Raw genomic sequence first — 21160 nt, forward strand, 5'->3', positions numbered from 1 at the left:
TTGTGTAGGCTTCGTGTTTTTGAAAGAGGGTCTCACTATGTAGTCTCAGTTGGTCTTGAACTCTATGTAGCCCAGGCTGGCCTTGAACTCACAGTGATCCTCCTGCCTCGGCTTCCCAAGATCTGGGATTTCAAGCATGTGCCACGATGCCCAGCTCCTAAAAAGCTCTTCTTTTAGTAATTTTCAAATGTATTATTAACTGTAGTCACCATTCAGTGCCATAGATACCTGGAACTTTTTCTTCTTATCTAACTATAACATGGTATGTTTTGATTAACATCTCTTATTTTTCTTTTCAAATATAAACATGATTAGTATCTTATCACCTGTGACCCCACCCCACCCCAAAAAAGCAGTCCAGCACGGTGTGGTGGTACACACCTGTGACCTAAGCACTCTGGGAGGCTGAGGCAGGAGGATCTCAAATTTGAGCCCAGCCTTGGCAACTTAAGTGACTTAGTGACAGCCTGATCCTTACCACCCTGAAAGAATGAGAGAAAGAAAGAAAGAAAGGAAGAGAAACAGGAAGGAAGGAAGGAAGGGAAGGGGACACCCACAGGGGGGAATCAGCCCACCAGGTGACCCCTGGCTCAGATAATTAAATGATTTGCCCCAAATCTCACAGCACTTGAACCCAGAACTGTCTGGCTTCAAAACTTCTCCTTGCGACCACCCCACATGGGATATCTTGGCCAGGCCTCCTGCGAAGCCACAGACGGGCAGGAATCGACAGGCCTCACCAGCTACGTCACTTCCATCCTTTCCCACACTTCCGGTCTCTCTGCCTCCTCAAAACCATACAGATCCATGGCTTACTGTCTGGGGACAAATCAACAGCTCTTTCTTTGGCGCCCTGTTGCCTTTCGAGTTTTTCATCAACACAAAAAGAACGGGAATCCGTGTCAAGTTCTGTCAGAATGGCAGAGAAATAAAGTGGGGTGCGTACCCCACAAGAACCACGTCACCAAAGGTGAACTCTGGTCTTGCTTGGAGAGGCAGGAGGCTCACTGGGAAAAGTACTAGACCAAAACTTAGAAAACTTTCCAAAACAGTTTCAAAGCTAACAGTGCATGCAGGGAACTGGGCTGGAAAAGTTTAGGGGGAGGAGGAGGGTGGGGAAGAGAAAGAAATATAAAAACTCCCGAGCTTATCATGTGACAATAATCGCAAGAAAACAAATCAGTCTAGCAGTGGCAGGGGGTGGGGACAGGGAACTTGGGGTCCAAAGTTTCTTCCAAGTAGAATGAGTCACCCAGTAGGAAGGGACAAATAAGCAAATACAGAAATCAAAGATAGCCGACCTCTGACACAAAGGGGAAAAGTGCTCTCTAACCCGAGTCCTGTATCCTGGCTGGGCATCTTGAGGGGTGGAGAGAACCAAACACGACGGAAAGCTCCAGAAACTGAGAAAGTAACTCTCTCTAGACAGCCCCCCCCCACAAAAAAAGCCAAAACAAGAAGCAAAACAGGAACTGAAACTTGATCAAAGGTGAAGAAGCCGGTTGCATAAAAAAGCTCTTGCAAACAAGAGAGACTCAAACGGCCACGTGACACCCGGGGAAGGTCATGAGCACACAGCACAAGAACCTGTCCCAGGCCCGGGGCACCTCACCGGAAGGCAGGGGACGCAGTCAGGGGCCAACGGCCGACCGCAGTGCGGTCAGGAGAGAGGGGCTCTCTGACAGCAGAAGGCAAGGGTGCCCATTCCGCTGGCAAAAAAAGCCACACCTTCTACCAAGTAGTAGCCAAATTTTTTGTTAATGTGGTAAAACACACATTATTAAATTCCCCCCAAATATTAAATTCAGAAATAAACAGCGCATGGGCTTTCAGTAACTTTTCTTATAGTAGGTTGCTGTAATTGTTCTCGTTTTTTATTAATTGTAGTTTTTAACCTCTCGCTGCGCTTAATGTATAAATTAAGCTTCATCATAAGTATGTATGGAAAAAAAATCCAGACGTATATATAGGGCTTGCTGGTACCCAGACTCCAGGCACGGCTAGGTGTCCCAGGATATGGCTCTCCAGGGTAAACTTACTCACTGTACCCCAACAGCACAGAGTGCAGGTAACAGTGTAAAGCTCCGTGTTGCTGCCGTCCTTATCAAAGCAATGCTAGGCAAGAAAGGACAGAAAAGAAAGGCCGATGAGAAAGTCCTTAAGAAAGTAGCTGTCCCTTCACTTCCCCATCTCTGCTCTCCCCCACAGGGGCAGACACAGCTCGTGTGTGGATGGGAGGTGGGCGTGGGGCTGAGGTTGGGGGGGTGGGTTCCCAGCGAGGACCCCAAACAGTGACCTTCGGGTCCTGTTTCAGGAGGAGCCAGCAGAAGGCAGCAGGGAGAAGCTGCGGGGAAGCCAAAGGCAGTGTCAATGGGGAGTGACCGGCTGCCTCAGTTTCCCCAGCACCAGGGCATCCCCGGAGGTGACAGTTCAGTGTTCAAACCCAGAAAGTTGCAGGCAGGCGGGAGCAAGTTGGTCAGAGCAGCAGGAGTAACAGCAAGGACTGCACTGGAAGCTCCTCCAGCTGCCGGCACAGAACCTGTGTGCTCTCTGCAGTAACAGGGCCCTGGACAGCCACAGGTGGACGCTCTTCCTGGGACGGTGTTTCATGCCTCTCCCCGCCGCCGGCGCCCCAGTTCCAGGGCTGAGCTCGCCTGCCAGAAGCCACGCAGACAGCTGCCGCAGGAAGTGCACGAAAGTCGCCCCCAACCCAGCCACCCCACCAAACACAAGCCGAGGCCGCCGTGAGACACCGCCACCTCTCACGCCCGAGGGCGGCCAGAGCCGAGCAGATGGACGAGGGCAAGCGTTGGGGGAGGAGCGGAGAAACTGGAACACCACACGCTGCAGGAGGGGAAGTGAAATGGTGCCGCTGCTTCAGAAAGGGTCCGGCACCTGCCTGAAAAGTGAAATGCACCCCTGCGATTCTACAAATGTAGTCCATGCGTGCGATGGAATATTATTTGGGCATAAAAAAGGAACGGAGCACTAACACGTGCTACAACACGGATGAACCTCAAGGACACCACTGTCTGTGAGAGAAGCCAGACCCAAAAGATCACACACTGTATGGTCTGTTTATATGAGATATCCAGAGCACGCAACTCCACAGTAACAGAGACCAGATTACTGGCTGCCAGGGACTGGAGGAGAGATGAAGAGAGATTAGCAGAGGGATGATGGGTTAAAAAAGGGCAGTTTCTTTTTGGAGTTCTGAAATGGATTGTGGTGATGGGGCACAACTAAACATTATGAATGTATTAAAAACTGAACTGAACATTGTCAGTGGATAAATTTCAGAGCATGTAAACTATATCTCAACAAAACTGTTTTTAAAAAGCCTGAGCCCGAGCCAGTCAGCACACAGTACTCTGCTACATGACTGGTTCCTGAGTGTCACATGACCACAGCTTGGCAGAGAATGCTGGGATAGATTGTCTCCACAACTTGGTATGGCATTGAAGGGAGTTGAGTTTTGGCTCTGCAAACAGGACAGCCTGGCGCCGCTGGGCTCACTACAAAGAGCATTAAGATGCAACTAGCATGAAGGAATCCGGAGTCTCCGTTGTAAATACAGTGCTACCTCGGTTCACGAATTTAATTCTTTCCACGATTCTGGTCACCAACCGAACTGGACAAGAACCGAATCAAATCTCCCCATAAGGTCGACAATGAAGCTAACCCCTGAATCTGTAGCGGTGAATATCAACGGTGCACGCTGTAATCCCAGGACTCTGGAGGCTGAGGCAACAGGATGACAAGATCAAGGTCAAATGGGGCTACATAGTGAGTTCAAGGTCAACCCGAACTACTCAGTGAGACCCTGTCTCAAAGCAACAATGACAAAAAAGATGTTTAAGAAGGGCAACTCAGGCCATCCACCTAGCAAGTAGGACTCCCTCAGTCAGCAGACAATGACTATTTAGATTAGGGGGAGATTTTCATTCTCTGAAATCTAATTTTTCAGGGAAGGGTTACACACGGTCTACGCTGTGTCCTCCTCTTGATGCCTTCTGGCAGGCACTCCAGCCCATCTACAAACAGGCTGCGCACGCTGGTGTCCCAGTTCCCAGTCGCAGTTAAAATAACACCTGGCAACACGTGGGTACCAAGGAGAGGTGGCCTCAGCAGGGGCCCACAAAGGGAGGCCCGCCTGGTTACTGGGTACGAGGGGACTGTCTCAAAGTTCCGGAGAGCCAGGCAGCTTTCCTGCCACTCAGTGCAAGGTGTGGGCGGAGAGGCTCCCCGGCTAGGCGTGGTCCACCGCCTGTTTTTGTAAATAAAATTTTACTGGCGTGCAACCACATACATGCACGCCATTTTTGAGTCCCAGTGGCGGAGTTGAATGGTCAGAAAATAAACACTAGTTCACTCATCCAGTGAAACCCCGTGTAGCAATTACAAAATGGAATTCCCAAGGCTGTGTGGACAGACATCAGGAAAGCAAAAACAAAAACAAAACAGAAAAAAAAAACCTCACGAATATGGATGAAATGCCCAAGCAGGTTTATGCTAAAAGGAAGCTTTTCTGAGTTCTGACTTCCTTGGATTTGTATGCAGATTGTTTTTACAGACCTTAGGCAGTGACTTAAACTCTGGAAGCTTTAGATATCAACTCACTGCAATACTCTGAGGTTTTATGGTATTTTGCTAATTTCAGAAAGCGTATTATGTCCATCTGGACCTTCCTGGAAAAAAAAATGGAATCCACCTTGCAGTTTTACCATCAGCAGCCCTACTTTCTTTCTTAATGGTCCATAAAAATAATGGAGATTCTTATAACGTCTTGGATGTGACAAAATAAGACATGAAATTCGGGATCTAAAGCACTCAATATGCACGGAGCAAGCAGCGAGCCCTCAGAAGAGCTTAGATATCGTTTGGGTTTTTCATACTGGAGTCTATCTCTTAATGTATTCTGTGTTCACCCATCAACTCACACAGTGTCTGATACCGGAGGGAGACACCCAGCAGAGTCACGAGGAAGGTTTGAAGTGACTCACTTCCAGACGCAGCTAAGTCTCTAAAATGAACGGAGTCCCTTGTCTGGTCAAGAGAGACAAACACAACCATCACCCGATCGGAGGGTGCGGAGGAAAAGCAATGTTAAGAACTCAGGAAAGAAAAGTTTGTGGGCTGGGGTTTCCAGCCCATCTCCCTGAAAGCCATCCGGCGAGGCTCTGAGTCCTGGTGAGACAGGAACCAGGGAGAGGAGCTCTGGGGGCCGGAACAGAAGCAGGAAAAGGGCGTCCTTAGGATGTTTGAAGGCCATGACCCAGGGTCGAGACCCTTACCTCTTCCCCGTACCGCCGGTAACTGACTTCATACAGCACGATCAGGCCATTGGGCTCCTTCGGTTCTTGCCACATCAAGTGGACGGCGTTGTTGTCGAAGATTTCGTGGGTCACGGGGCCCACGATGTCATCCGCCTTGGCTGTAAGACACAGCAGTGGGAGACTGGGAGCGACCCGCGCCTCACACCACACTTCCGCTACCAAACACCCGAGTCCCCGTCAGCTGGAACGGACAGAAACGATTTACTGCACAGGACCCTTAGGAAGAAACAGTGAGTCATTTTCTCCACGTACTTTTAAGTCAGAGCCATTTCGGACTCAACACACCTTGCAGAAAAAACAGTCCAGGGAGTTCCCGCAGACCCTGGCCCCAGCTTCCACCAAGAGGACACCCCACAGCAGTTTAGTACAGTCTTCTCGGGGTGACCCGCACCCCCTCAGTGCCAGGAGCTGGAGGTGCAAAGTCTCTCCTATCAAATGATGTTGTATTTGCATAGAACCTACGTTAGGCAGCAAACGATCTCTGGTGATTTATCAAACCTGGAACTCCAGCTTATTAAACGCTTATCTTTATTAAGCTGGTAGAAATTTTCAGACCTGGTTCACCGTCTTGGCCTTTCATACTTAAAATCAGGAAGTCAATTATCAATGACAGAACTTCCCCTAGGCGCAAAATCTGTGCATTTAATTGCAAGTAAATGAAAATTCAGTAACACTGATTTTGAAAAACGCCGTACTAATTCGTTTCCCCGTGTGTACAGAGAGCGTCATGTACACGTACCAAAAACTGCAACGAATGTTAAAGTGATTCACAAACATGAACTGAAAGATAACAATAATAAAAATGGCGGAGGAGGGTCTAAAGATGGAGGGAGAGAAGACAGAGGGGAGGAAAGGGAAATAAAAAGAATCGAGATGTGTTCAGTTCATGCATCCACTTCCTAAGGCAAATGGAGATTTTTTGTTTGTTTGTTTGTTTGTTTGTTTTTGAGACAGGGTCTCACTATGTACTTGAGACTGACCTAGAACTCACTATGTAGCCCAGGCTGATCTCTAACTCACAGAGATCCTCCTGCCTCAGCCTCCCGAGTGCTGGGATGACAGGTGTGTGCCACCATGTGAGGCTATACTACAATTTTTAAAAACTGAAAAAAAAAAAAAAAAGAACAAAAATTATCTGTACAGTATGCATCCTTTTGAGTGCACAAAGCTCTGGGAGAATACACAAAAGGCCATCACAGCTCCTCTCAGCTGTTTGGAGTTGACTGGATTTGTTCTTACTCATTTCTGACTAATTTCTTGCATCCACTTGGCTGAGCCGAGAGGCCCAGACACAGAGTCCAAGTTCACACTGGATGTCTCTGTGAGGCTGCTTCTCTTCAGATGAGAGTAATGTGCAAGTCGGTGGACCGAGAAAAGCTCAGGCCCGTCCATACCTAATGTGGGTGGGGCCCTCTCTCTCCCTCTCTGTCTCTTTCTCTCTCCTCTGTTCTTTTTATTCTGTCTTCCTTCTCCTATTTCCTATTTCTCTCCACCCATCTCCTTTTTCTTCTCTTCTCTGTCTCTCTAACTGCATTCATAGAAACAGAAAAACACACCACACACACACACACACACACACACACACACACGTTAGTGCATCCCTCTGCGACACCCTAATACACTATAGATATATATTTCTTCACTTTGCTGATTTTTCTTATTACTTGTATGTTGTTCCTAAACTTTAAGTTACATTTACGTGTGAGTCTGATAATAAACAACAACAACAGCAAAATAAGCTGGATATGGTGGCATGTGTCTGCAGTTTCCATTGCTTGGGGGGCTGAGGCAGGAGGATTGCTAGAGCCCAAGAGTTCGCCCAGACTGGGAAACAGAAAGACCCTGAAGTCTGCCTCTGGGCTTGTGCTCGGCCGGGGGTCCTCCCGCCCCTTGGCTGCCAACCCCAGGTGGTGGCCGCACCTTCGGGCATGGTCCGGGCGCTGACGTAGGCGGCCACACTGCACCTCTCCGCCGGGGCGTCCTGGTTGCAGGCCTGCAGCTCAATCCGATAGCCAGTGAAGTGTCGAAGGCCGGAGATGACCAGTGATTCCTTGCTCACCACCTTCTCGAAGGGCCTGTGCTCCTCCTGGTCAGTGGGCACGCTGACGGAGGAGAGGTTGGAGAAGCCCGGCACCGAAGGCACAGCCGTGGTCGCGTTGGCTGCCTCAGCCAGGGACCTGCGCTTCCGGGAGGGCCTGCAACGACAAGAGGACACAGACGGTCACGCCGTCACCACCCTAAAACACAAGGCTGCGGGTTAGTTACTTTGCTTCCGGTCTTACTGCATTGGCCAGGCGTCCGTTAGGAACACGAGGAGATGTTAATTAGGGATGATGATATTAGACTTCCTCTTGCGTTTGTAACTCTAACAAGGATCACTTGGAGAATGATATTTGTGTGGATGTTAGATCAAATTTATGTTGTTAGATCAAATTTATGCCTATTTTTGCCTCCTCTCTCTCTCTCTGAGAATTTTCAATTAATGTTACTGAATGACAGTGTATGATTTTTGATGAAATAGATTATATTACCACACCTTCTTATCTTAAAGCATCCCTGCATTTCTGAGATGAACAATAGTTTTCCTCTTTTGACACATTCCAATCTAAAGGCACAACCTGCCAGGCGTGGTGGTGCATGCCTGTCATCCCAGCACTCGGGAAGCTGAGGCAGGAGGATCGCTGTGAGTTCGAGACCCGCCTGGGCTCCACAGTGAGTTCCAGGTCAGTCTCAACTACATAGTGAGACCCTGTCTCAACCCCACCTCCCAAATAAAGGCACAATCCAAGGCGTGGCCCATCGCCTTCTTTTAGTGTAGGATCTTTATTTTGTTCTACTGTTAGAAATGCTATTTTGGTTTCATAAAATAAACTGGGCTGGTTTTCAAAGATCTCTATGCTTTGTCATGGCTTCTCCAGGAGAGGCAATAGTTGTGCATTCAGAGTTTGAAGGGATTCACCTGTAAAACTCTCCAGGCCTGGGGCCTTTTTGAGAGAATGAGTTGACACACGTCTTAGCTTTTCCCAAAGTTATTAAACTTAATTCTGCTGTGCTCTCTTGAATCGGCGTGGGCATGCTAAAATTTCCCACCCTGTCGAAAGTTTCAAAACATTAAAATTTTCTTCAGATCCTACTTTTATATCATCTTCTTCGGTTTTGTATTTTTCCCTTTGATGATACTTACCATTGGCTTAGTTAATATTGATTTTTTTGCCCTAATACACTTGCATTTTGTTATTGCATGGTTCTTTCGGGGGATGGTTCCAGGAATGAATCCAGAGCTCCGTGCATGCTAAACAAGTATTCAACTACTGAGCTGCACTCGTGGCCCTATTTTTATAAACCCATTTGTATCACTTCTCAGCCTTTTGGCTAAGATCAAGGGTATAAATCCATTTATGCCTACCAATTTACGTTAAAGCTAAGCTCTGGCAATATTCAACAGGTTAAGCTGCACGATACTCATAATTTTATTACTTTCCAAACTGGCTCTAATAGAAATTTCAATTTCTGTTTTGACTCAATAGGTCCTGAAGGGGCTCGCTCTGCTTTCCGTTCAGACTTCTGAAGTTAACTTTTACTTTTATCGCTTTACAGTCAGAAAACGTGCGGTCAGAAAATACATTTGCCTGCAGGGGTGATCCATGACAGATTTTTTCTTTGTGGTGTTTTCGGATTAAAAACCAAAGCACTCTTGGACTAAAGAAAGAAAATGGCTCTGTTTGTCAAGACCAAGATATTATGCTTTTAAGCAGGATTCTAAATATTTCAGGACAGACATAAATGAGCCTGGCAAAAATGATCAATATCCTCGTGGCTCACCGATAACCACTGAGAAGTTTACATCGGAATGCTTGGTTTCCCCACACAGGCCAAACCTCTTATTCCTCATTTGACTGTAGTTCGCTTTACTGCATTTTCTACAGATTAAGCGTCTGTGGCAACCCTGCTTTGAGCACATTTGGGCACCACTTTTCCAGAAGTTCAGGAGGGCAATAGCACTGTCTAGCAATAAAGAATTTTTTAAAAGTAGAAAGCAAAAGCACTTCCACAAGACACAATGCTGCTGCATGCTAAACAGACTGTAGGAGCAACATGACTTGTTTGTTTGTTTGTTTTTTGAGACAGGGTCTCACTATATAGTTGAGACTGACCTGGAACTCACTATGGAGCCCAGGCTGGTCTCGAACTCACAGCGATCCTCCTGCCTCAGCTTCCCGAGCGCTGGGATTACAGGCGTGCGCCACCATGCCCGGCTAACAACTTTTGTGTTCCCTGGGAAACAAAAAATTTTGTGTGACTTGCTTGAATCGGAACTTGCGATATCACCAGGGTATGCCTGTATGTCTAAAGGATTATACCCAAAAAAGGCTACAGCGTGATACTAAAAGACCCCATGACTATCAGGTGAGTGAGTTGTCCACCTGCTGCTAGAAAGCACTGGACTCTCCTGCCAACGTCTTACATGAGACATCGGTCCGAGCCAGGGTGCTGTTATTGCCCCCACCCCTAGGGGGCATCTGACAGTATCTGCAGCTATTTTGTAGCTGTCACTATTGGGGGCGGGGTACAGCCCTCGTTTGGAGTCGCGGGAGGCCAGGGGTGCCACTCAGTATCCTACTGTACCCAGGCGAGTCCTCACCCCACGGGATGACCTAGTCCCAAATATCAATAACCATGAGATTGAGACATCCCGTTCGAGACCACGGCCACGAAACTCGGCCTTTCTGGACTACAGCTTATACCTCACATGGCCAGTAGAGGGCAGACCAAGAGCACGGGTGCCTGAAATCAAACAACAAATGATTCTGTGCTATAAGAAAATCCTCATCCGAGGCTCCAACCTGTCTTTCCATCGTACTTCTTAATCCTACCAAGATTTCATGATATTTGCATTTTTCTAATGGCCAGTAACGTTAAGCTTGTTTTTTTCCCCCGTCTATTTATTGGTCGTTTGTACTTCTGAAAAGCGTCTATTCATTTTACTTGTCCATGTTTTGATTTGGTCCTTTATTTGGGGGTCTCTAATTTCTTTGAGCTTTTTGTACATTCTAGATATTGGTCCTCTCTCCAGGGGGTAGCTGGTAAAGTTTCCTCCCGTTCACAGGTGGTCTTTTCACTCTGTTGGTTGTTTTCTTTGCTGTGCAGAAACTTTTTTTAACTTGTTAGGATCCCATTTGCTGGTCCTCGGTACTATTTCTCATGCCACTGGAGTTCTGTCCAGAAAAGCCCTTGCCTTCATCTGTGTCATCAAGCGTTGTGCCTGTCTGTCATCTTCCAGCAGATTGTTTTTAACATTTAGATCTTTGATCCATTTTGAGTTCAGTCTGATCTCCCTGCCTTTCCCCAAAGTCTCCTAGCTTGACCTCCCCTCTGACGTCTGACTTTCCTACTTTAAGATGAAGTGAGAAAGGAAACACCTGGTCTCTCCTCCGTGGAGTCCAGTGACATGGGCACCCTCTGCTCTTGCTGTCCCTTCTGCATCTTACTACACTGCCCGACACCAAAGGAAACGCTCATCAGGGAGGATGAGACTGGACTTCATAAAAATGTCCTGCTCCGGGATCCGTCTCCTGGAATCCAGTAGGAGCCGCTGGGCTAGGACACCTGACCTCACTTCGGACATGGTAGCTGCGGACAGATGCCCAGTGAGAAAATGCACGGGGGAAACAGAGGCATGGAGGCACGGAGGTCCGACCAAGAAAACACTCCTTAGATTCTATGTTTTAGAAGGAGGTGTTAGTTCAATTTTCCCCACATTCATGCCCAGATTCCATGTCCAAGGAAAGAGGCTTAACTGGTAAATCTGTAAAGCATCCAATCTCAGCCCGTTGTCACATGCAAAAGCCACAGAAACCCCTGCGATCTCCGAGGCCCCCCATGCCCCCCGCCCCACCCAGCCCGCTGGCCCTGCACTGAACAGCCAAGGGCCCACGCGGGTGTCCCCTGCAGGAGTCGTACCTAGGGTCCTGGGCACCACTGTCTGCAGAGGGATTTCTGTGAAAACAAAATCGACCACTTTGAGGACCGCTGGAATTCCTCGGGCGACCGACCACCTGCCATCTAGGAGCTCACATGCCAGCTCCGGTCTGGATGTGGTGTGATCGTGTCCCTTGGTCCTTAATGTGCCCATTACAGGGGTGAGGCCTTAAGAAGACCTGGGGTCTCCCTTGGGCTTCCGGGCTCAGCTGTGAGCTCTCTCACACTCATCCTGTTGTGATGCTGTCGGTTGCATATGACTAGCCAAGGGGGCTGTCTGACCCCAGACTCTCAGCCTCCATAACTGCGAGCGAAATGAACCTCTTTGCTCAATAAAGTGCCAGCTTCGGGTGTTTCATTATAGTAACATAATGTGGGCAAATGCATGCTCTCTACCCTTGACTTCTTATCACTGGCTGGTGGGAATGAATGAACCTTCTTGTGAATTCGGCGAGAGGCAGGGAAGTAAGAGAGAAGATTCCCGGGGACTCACGCGGCTGGGCCTCCTGGGATATCAGATCTGGCTGCCAGGAAGGACAGCCCACGCCCCTCTGGCTTTCGCGGCTAACACAGTAACTGCTTGGTGCTGGGCTGTGGACTACATGTTCTTTTGGAATCAGAGTCACAAGAGAAAAATGTAAGAAAGGAAAATTGTAAAAAAAGAAAGAAAGATTAACCCACTGATGATTCCAGGAAATATGTACTGGGATGAGCGGTGTTGGTGAATTTGAACCCACGCTGCAGGCCTGGGGGGGACAGGAGCTACTGGCATCCAGTGGTCGGAGACCAGAGATGCTGCTGAACACCCTATAACACAGAAGACACCCCACCTCCGAGAATGATCCAGTTCCGGGGGCCGGTAGTGTCAAGGGAGGGCTGGGGAGCAGGGAGAAACAAGAACCAAGACCTGTCATGTAAAGGTACAAGATCCCAGTGATGAATGTCACTATACTGTGTACCTAAAGAGTACCAATAAACTCAATAAAGATTAAAAAAAAAGAATCCCCGGGTACCTCATTTAATCCCATAGCCCTCGAATACAGGAATGATTACAATCGCACATACCCATGGCTTTCATCCCTGTGGATTCTACTCACTGTGGATCAAAAATATCTGAGGAAAAGCACTGTATCTGTGTTGAACAGACCAGAGTCTTCCTTGTGACACTATGTGACACGGTAGAACAACTATTTCTACATCATCTGCATTGCACTGGGTACTGTAAGTCACCGAGAGGAGGGGCAGGCTATGGGGAGACTGATTGTTCCGGACAAATGCCACTTGTTACCAAAAAGCCTTGAGCGCCCTCCTGTTCTGGTGCCCTCAGGGTCTTGGAAAGCCATTCCCCATATATACTGAGGGACGCTGTTATAAGGTCCACTTTACAGACAAGGGAACTGAGGCACAGAGAAAGAAGATAACCTGCTCAAAGCAGGGTATGGAAGAGCAGGGAACCCAGTCAGTGAGCTCCCAAAATACATTCAGCCTCTCCAACAGAAATGCAGAGAAACGTCTGTTCCCCCTTCCACATTATGTTACTATAATGAAACACCCGATGCTGGTACTTTATCGAGCAAAGAGGTTTATTTAGCTCGTCGTTAGGGAGGCTGAGAGTCACGCTCACTGCAAGGTCTGTGAATCAGATGTACCTGGCCCATGGTCTTCAGTCACCTATGGAAACTCAACCTATTTAAGCAGAAGAAGTCTCTGGGGGTTGATGATGCTATGGAAAGTTCTAGAAGGGTGAGAAGAGGCTTCCATGGGCAGAGACAGAGCACTGAGTGTGAAACTTGGGAGACTTAGGCATAAGTCAAGGCTGAACTGGGGGGTCATCGAGTCTCACAAATGTGTCCAAAAACCTACCTAGTAGAGTTTGTGAACCGCCTGGGATGGAGAATCGTGAGGTGTGAAGTAAAGAAAGCAAAAGCGGGGCTCTGTAAAACTTTTCCCCTTCTGCGGGTGACTCGCTCTCACCGGTACAGCTCCCGCTCGAATGGCAGGACATGTGCTGGGCCCAGGCTCTCCCCACCCTGCTGGCGGCCAAGGCCCCCGCCCCTTCCCCCGGCACCAGGCCGCGGGGCTCCCGCAGAGTCCTGACCTGGGCACGAAGACCACGTTGTGCAGATAATCCTCGAAAGTCTTCCTGAACGAGGACTCCTCCAGCTCCTTGAGGATCTGAGAGTCAGTCTTGGGGCAGGAGCAGCACTCGCCTGCCGACTCCTCGTACTCGCTCTGGTTGCGTTTCTGGGCGTCGTAGGACTCGAAGGGTGGAGACCACGCCCGGGAGGGCGGCTTCAGCCCTACGGGAAGGCAGAGCGGGGGTTCAGGTCTCCCCTCAGAGCCAGGGGCTGGGCACAGGGCCGGCATGGGGCTCGAGTTCCAATTTAACTTTGCAGGGCCGGGGATTTAGCTCCGTGGCTCCACACGGGCCTCACAAGCGCAAGGTCCTGCGTTTGATCCCCGGTACCGAAAAATAAAATAAATACACACACCTAACATGTTACCATCTCATCTAGAAAGGATGGAGAACGTCAAGAAATCAATAGCAAATGGGAGGCTGTGAGGACAGAGGAACCCTTCTCCGCCGCTGGAATGTAAATTGGTGCAACCGATATGGAAAGCAGTACGAGGGGTCCTCGAAAAACTAAATCTTGGAAGCAACCTACGCGTCCATCAACAGATGAATGGACAAAGAAAATATGGTGTTTACGCACGGTGGAGTACTACTCTGCCACGAAGAAGGATATGCTTGAGTCATCTGCAGGAAAATGGAAGCGCCTTGAGGCCACGTCAAGAGAAGTAAATCAGATACACACGCTGAAAATCACATGGTTTATCTTATATGAAAAATCTCATGTTATATATATGACATATATACAAATATCTGTCTATATAGATCCGTGTATGCTACACATACGTGACAGGTAATAGGGTAAAAAGAGAAACAAAGTATTATCATCTGGAATAGATTGAGCATCTAAATGTGTACTCGGGACCTTGTGCTTGTGAAGCAGGCAGCGGCACCATGAAGCTAAATCCCCGGCCCTAAATTTTTAAAATTTAACTTTCTAACCACTTTTCAGCATACAGTTCAGGGGCCCTGAGTGTATCTGTGAATGTAAAATCATCTCCGCTGACCATCTGTGGGACTCCATCACCCAGCCCTGAGCCTCCATCCTCATCGATGCTAAGCCCTGACCCCACATCCTGGGCACCTCAACATCCTCCCTCCCAAGGACCTCCTGGAACTGGAACCCTGTGACATCCACTTATTTATTCGCTCTTAGTGACTTTAGTGACTTCCACTTTCATTATGTAAACCTTGAGATAATCACACTAAAACCAGCTTCTAACAAGCCAGGCGTGGTGGTGCACGCCTGTAATCCCAGCACTCAGGAGGCTGAGGCAGGAGGATGGCTGTGAGTTCCAGACCAGTCTGGGCTACATAGTGAGTTCCAGGTCAGTCTCGGCTACATAGTGAGACCCTGTCTCAAAAAACCAAAAAAAAAAAAAAAAAAAAAAAAAAAAAAAACAACAACCCTAAAAACCAGCTTCCAGCATTTGCATGGTCATCAGAATAAAATCTGTTGCTCTTTAAAAGGACAGAAAACAAACAAAACAAAACAAAAAACAAGCCGGGCCAGCTCTGACATTGCTGGTGGCTTGGGTTCTGGCAGCAGGGCCAACAGCTCAGAGCTGCTCGGGCCAGGCCTGCCCTGAGTTATATAAAGCGCCGAGGAGCTAAATCACGTCAGCAGCTCCGGGCTCGCGGGGATGGCATCACAGGCACACATATAGCACACGGCCTTAGAGCTGGCCGGCTCCGGGGATCATCTGTCCTCCGCCCCCGCTCCCAACAAGGAGGAGGACAGAGGGTCACTTGCTCGGGGGCTCAGCCAATCCTGGGCTGAACCGGGAGCAGCCCCGGGCCACACCTCTCCAGCCCTGGCCCCTTCTCCCCCAAGGACAGGGGCTGAGGTGTCGCCTACTGAAAATAGCTCCACAACGTGCACGAACTAAATGAAGAAGGAGAGAGAGAGGGGAGGGGGAGGGGAAGGGGGACCAAGAGGCGGAGGAAGGGAAGGGATGAAAAAGGAACCAGGCTGCCTTCTGGGCAGGCACCACCTCCCCACCAGGACCACCATCGCTGTGCCCTGAGAAGGTGGACTCATGAAAACGAAAAGTAAAGAAAACCCCAGCTCATCTAATTTGCAGCACATGTTGACACTCGCATGCCGTGACTCACCCTTAATTGCTTTCCACCCCCTCCCTCCCCTCCCTCCCTCTCACGACCCCTGCCTCTCGGAGACAGACCTCTCTCCCTACTTCCTGTTAGCCCATGTTAAAGGCCAAAAGAATTATCACGAACATAGATTTTTAATTGAAAGCGTAAGAACAGATAAGAGGACGTGATCACTGCCTACTGTCTCACGCTTAAAAGGATCGGATCTTAGCCAGGTGTGCTGGCGGGCACCTGTCATCCCAGGACTCTGGGAAGCTAAGGCAGGGGTATCACAAGTTCAGGCCCAGCCTGGGCAACTTAGTGACTTAGCAAGATCCTGTCTCAAAATAAAAAAATAAAAATGAAAAAGGGCTGGTGATACAGGTCAGTGTGAAGGCTCTGGAGTAAAAAAAAATAACAAGGCCTTAGCCAGGTGCAGTGGCACAAATTTATAATCACAGCTCTTGGGGAGGCTGAGGCAGGAGGATCTGGAAGCTTGAGGCCAGCCTGTGCAACTTCCTGAGACATCGTCTCAAACTGAAATTTAAAAGGCAGGGAGGAGGGTTTAGCTCAATGGCAGAGCATTCGCCTAGCACACATGAGGCCCTGGGTTCCAATCCTTGAACTGAAAAGAACAAAACAAAAGGAAAACTACGGGGTCTTGGTGAGCCCAAAGTCCTCCTCCAGTTTTGCCAATAACCTCGCAACGTGCTTGGCTGCGTTTATTGCTTCCCACGGAAGCCTTGTGTGGGTTAATACAACTACATCCTCTTCAGTGTGAGGAGGAGGAGGAAAGCAGAGAGACGGGAGAAGATCCCAGAGGGAAATGTGCCAGGCTGTGAAGAATAAATCCACACGTCGTTTTTGCTGGGGCTACCGAGAAATTAAGTATTGGGTGATTTCATCCATGTGAACCCTAACAGACTGTCCTTCTACAAACAAAGGAGGCCACGATGCTACTAAGTGACGTGGTGTTCTCTGTTGACTGCAACCTCTGTAAAGTGTCCCCTGATCGTGCCTGGTCCTCAGGAGAGCCTTCAGAATGTGCGGCTGTGTACAGTGCTGAAAAACATGGCAACGTAGGCCCAGCACTCTGGGAGGCTGAGGCAGAAGGATCTCAAGCTGGAGCCCAGCCCGGTCAGCTCAGTGACTTAGTGAAACTGTGTTACAGTAAAAAACTGAAAAAGGGCTGGGGATGCAGAGCGAGGTGATGGCCCTTGGTTCAATCCCCAGTGCTGCCAAAAATAAAATAAAATATGTGTGGTTCTTCAGGAGATGCAACCGCGCGTTTGTCCTGCGCACACCCTGGAGAAAGTTCCTCGCGATTGCAGTGTCGCGCACCCACCTTTGAGGCAATAATCCAACTCGTACAGCTCACTGTCCTCCTCCTGCCTCTGCCAGTAAACCAGGTAGTGCGTGATGTTGCCGTTGGGGTCCGAGGGAGGCTTCCACTTCAAGATAATCTGGGACGAAGAATTCGACACAGAGATGGGGTCCAGCGGGACGGACGGGTCTGCGGAGGAGAAGGGACAGGACAGGCGGTGACTCCCGCAGGAGGGCGCCGTCCAGGTTACACACTTCCGCCCGCTGGGCCCCGGGGAGCATCATTAACTCCTTCCGCCGTCCCTGGAGACTCCGGAGGAGGAGAGGGCAGTGGCAGAGGAAGCCCCGGAGGCCTGGACTCCGCCCCGGGGGGCAGGGGTGTCCCTGGGCCCCGCGGGCACAAGGGGCTGAGAGTCCTTTGTCCACCTTGGAAGGCCCGCCCTGCACTGCGGGGGGCCGATGGGTGCCCCAGGCCTCCACCCACTACAGTCAGGGGCCCAGCTCCCCTCACCGGCCCCAGGGGCCAGAGGTCTCCTGAGGAGGCGGATCATCCTGCGTGGGAACCGCTGCTGCAGCAGGTCTGAGGTTTTGCAAATCGTGTAACTAACGTAGAAGCCAGCAGACAGATTCTTTCTACTTTGTGAAACATTTTAAACTTTTCCTAACAGGATGAGAAAATGTACCGCAGTGCACTTATCTATCCGCTGGAAATGTGCCCCTCCACCCTGGGTGTCTGAAATTATACAGAACACTGAGCCCCGTAGACTATAAGTTTTTTCTATGCACACACTCCTATGATAAAGATTAAACCATAAATGGGGCACCGTAAGAACGTTTTGGTTTGTTTTGGTTCGGGTTTTTTGAGACAGGGCCTCATTATGTAATCCCAGACTGGCTTCACGCTTGTGGCGATCCTCCTGCCTCAGCCTTCCCGGGGATTACAGGCTTGCACCACCGCGCCTGGCTTCCTTGGGTCCTTTAGAAGCTGGTAACCCCACAAACGAGTTCGTCATAGCCCACCTGGGTGCCACTAATCAAAGCCAAGACGTCGGGTCCATGAGCAAACTCAAAGTCGCAAGTCATACGTACTGGTGGCATTGGTCTGCACATAGAGGATGTCGCTCTTGGCCCCATAGGTCCGGCGTTCGTCAGAAAAGGTGACCAAGGTCTTGACGAAGATGGCATACTGGGTCCAGGGCTTGAGGCCCCTCATCAGCCACCCAGGGTGGCTCTGCAGCTTGGGGTCATTGGATCTCGGGGGCGGCTCGATGTCCACCACGGTCCAGCTGTTGGAGCCACAGGCGTCCTGCCCGTCAAACTCTGTCACGTTCTGATAAGGGCTTTGGGGACAAAAGCAGGCCAAGGTGGTTACCAGGGTGTGACGGGTGTCCGGACACCACAGAGAAGGCGCCCGGGAATAAGGATTCGAGGCCACAAGGGAGAAGGACCGGGAGAGGGTCACGGAGAGGGGAGCCACCCCAAGAACGACCGCGAAGGGTGATTACAGAGGTGCACGTGCACGCGCTCCCCGCTGGACCCATCAAACATCTAGAGAGGTGAAACTCTTATTGATATCGTCACCATGACCACCTCTGCTCCCTTTCCAAAGTTCAGCTGGCTGTGGTGTGTGTGCACAGCTGGGACCCCAGCAAGCCCAGCGGGCTGAGGCGAGGGGTCACACGTTCAACCCAAACCCGTCTCAGAAGTAAAAAAAAACAAATGTAAAAGGGCTAGGGGTGTAAGTCAGTGTGAAGGTCCCGGCTTCAATTTCTGGTACCAGGGGGAAAAACAAATCCCAGCACAAGCCAGGCACAGGAGGACACGACTGTAATCCCAGTACTCGGAAAGCGGAGGCAGAGGGACCACCAGGAATTCAAAATCAGCCTAGGTTTCGTAGCAGGTTCTGGGACAGCCCAGTCGGCGTAGGGAGGCCTTGCCTCAAAAAAACCAAAGAAAATAAGCAAAATATTCCAGCACGGTCCTATCTTCAGAAGGACTAAACAACACAACAAGATCCGTCTCAAAACAAAGTAAAATAAAAATTTTAAAAGGCCTCCCAAGGGAAAAGCGACTGCTTCTATTTCTGCCTTTCGGTGAAAGGAACCGCGGTTGACGTCGTACGTGACCAGCCGGTGGGATGGGAAAAGCACAGCCTACGGGATCTATTCCCGCAGAAGGAAGGGACAGAGACAAAGCCCGGAGAAGAGCCGAGAACCCCTCCAGCCACCTCCTCACACTTCTACTTACGCCTCTTTGTAGAACAGCATGAACCCTAAGAGGTCCCTGAAGTCGGGGGGCCAGTAGGGCTCCCATTTCAGCAAGATCTTGTCAAAGTTTGTCCGGATGGAAGAAAATTTAAGTAATTCATTTTCACCTAGAAAGTTAAAAAAAAAAAAAAAAATCAAGCTGCTGCGATCCTGAATAAGGCGTTTCTGTCCGCAGCCGTGTGGCCCACACTCCCTGGAGGGGCTGGGCACAGGGACAGGACGTTCGCTGTTCCCTGAACGGGTCCCTGCCTCGTGTGAGCTGAGCGCCCAGGATCTGGCCTTGCTGGGTGTGAACAGAGAGGAGGCTCCGGAAGGCAAGGTCAAGCCAGTTTGCTGGCCGGATTCTCAACTGAATAACGGGCGATTCTACCAGGGCAAGCACGACTGGCCCGGGTGAGGCGGGAAGATCACAAGTTCCAGCTCAGCATGGACAACTTTAATGACTGAGCGAGACCCTGTGTAGACATTTAAAAAATGGAAAAAGGACTCAGGATGTAGTGCCGTCCAAAAGCCCCGGGTCCGATCTCTAGGACCACCGAAAGGAAGAAAGAAAGAAAAGAAAGAACAGAACAGAGGCAGAAGAGAGAACCGGCCCGCCACTACCGGGAAGGGATTTTTCAGGGCAACATCTGTCTCGATGCAAGGTGGTCTTGAAGCCTGACTTGGTGGAGCTGACTTGCGAGTGCGGATGACTTCAGCCGAACTGTAGACTGTTAAACTGTGCAGGGACACAGCGAGGTGCCCTCCCCTCACGTCCATCCCAACCTCGCCCCACCATCCGCCTGGAGGAGGTGGCTCCCCGCGGGGGCATCTGACCCCAACAGCCCGTGCCCCAACGCCAGTGGTGAGCGGGGCCTCCGTCCTCCCTCCTCTGCAGACAGCGGTGACCTTGAGCGTCCCCTGCAGAAAACCCATCAGGAAGGAGCTGTCCCTCCCCAGCAGACCGGGGTAACGGCCAGAGGCCGTGGGTCATCGTCCGGTCCAGGCACTACTCACAGGATGCCTGGTCCCCGTTCGTCTTGAGGGCGATGTCGTTCCTCTCCTGGCGCCCCTTGGTTCCCGAGACTTCCTCCATCTTGTGGATTTCCGACAGGCACAGTTTGGGATTATAGTGGAAAAAGAGTTTCCCCTGGGTGATGGTGAGGTTGTGTTTGCTCCAGTCCCACAGCTGCCGGAGGTTCTGGTTGTCCAAGGCGTAGAAAGAGTAGTTCCTACAGAGACACACGAAACCCGCGTCAACGGCACAAGCCCGCGCTGGGGTCCTCGAAGGGCTTTTATTTGTCATTCTGTTTCACGTTTTATTTTTACTCAAATACTTTCGCAGTCCATTGTGACGGCACTCACGGTGGAGAGCTGACTCGTGCACGCAAATCATTCTTTCTGGCTCCCCCTCCCTGGCCCTCTGTCCCCCTTGCTCCCGATCTCGGGGGTCCCCTTCCCGTCTGCAAAGGATCTGTCTCCCTGTTTCTTACTGTGCATCTTCTATTTCGCTCTTGGATTGACTGACCCCTTGGGCTGGTCATACAAGACAGGCCATGGGATTTTTAGGCTCGCACGCCGGACTGATTTCACCGGACATGACGGCCTCAAGGTGTGCGCACTTTCTCACAGATGGCTCACGTTTCTCTCTCTTTGTGGCAGAGAAGTGCTGCGTGGTATGAAAAGACCACATTTTCTTTATCCGGTCATCTGCTGACGGACACAGAGTCCTCCGAGACGTAACTACAGCACGGTGACCGAACTCCTTTGGGGAGGTACTGCAAAGGGGAACAGCCGGGTCTGATGGAGTTTCTTGTTTCCGCTTCCTGAACCATCTCCAATCCCGCCAACAGTGGAGAAGGGTTCCTTTTTGCCTACACCCTTGACAGCATTGGTTAGCATTTGAGTCCTTGGTGATGGCCATTTCTCCCCGGGGAAAGAAGGGCTTGTTTTATTTTTATTCGTTTTTCTTTATTTATTTTCGGTACCGGGGATCGAACTCGGGACCTGGCACTTGCAAGGCAGGCGGCGGCAGCACTGAGCTGAATCCCTGG

The 21160-nt window shown here is 50.1% G+C and overlaps 1 protein-coding gene across 1 annotated transcript in view; it reads right to left on the reverse strand.

The window, feature by feature from the left end:
* Insr (insulin receptor) overlaps positions 1 to 21160 on the reverse strand; it is a 115852-nt gene that overhangs the window by 17496 nt on the left and 77196 nt on the right. Inside the window, exons 7-14 of the mRNA XM_033759412.1 lie at positions 20124 to 20338; positions 19108 to 19234; positions 17950 to 18200; positions 16883 to 17050; positions 13414 to 13615; positions 11298 to 11333; positions 7257 to 7531; positions 5295 to 5434 (exon numbers count right to left, since the gene is read on the reverse strand). Of these exons, the coding sequence (XP_033615303.1) occupies positions 5295 to 5434; positions 7257 to 7531; positions 11298 to 11333; positions 13414 to 13615; positions 16883 to 17050; positions 17950 to 18200; positions 19108 to 19234; positions 20124 to 20338 (1414 nt within the window). The remainder of the gene's footprint in view (positions 1 to 5294; positions 5435 to 7256; positions 7532 to 11297; positions 11334 to 13413; positions 13616 to 16882; positions 17051 to 17949; positions 18201 to 19107; positions 19235 to 20123; positions 20339 to 21160) is intronic.

The sequence above is a fragment of the Fukomys damarensis genome, unplaced genomic scaffold (assembly GCF_012274545.1).
Source record: "Fukomys damarensis isolate Sample0158 unplaced genomic scaffold, DMR_v1.0_HiC HiC_scaffold_37, whole genome shotgun sequence".
NCBI lineage: Eukaryota > Metazoa > Chordata > Mammalia > Rodentia > Bathyergidae > Fukomys > Fukomys damarensis.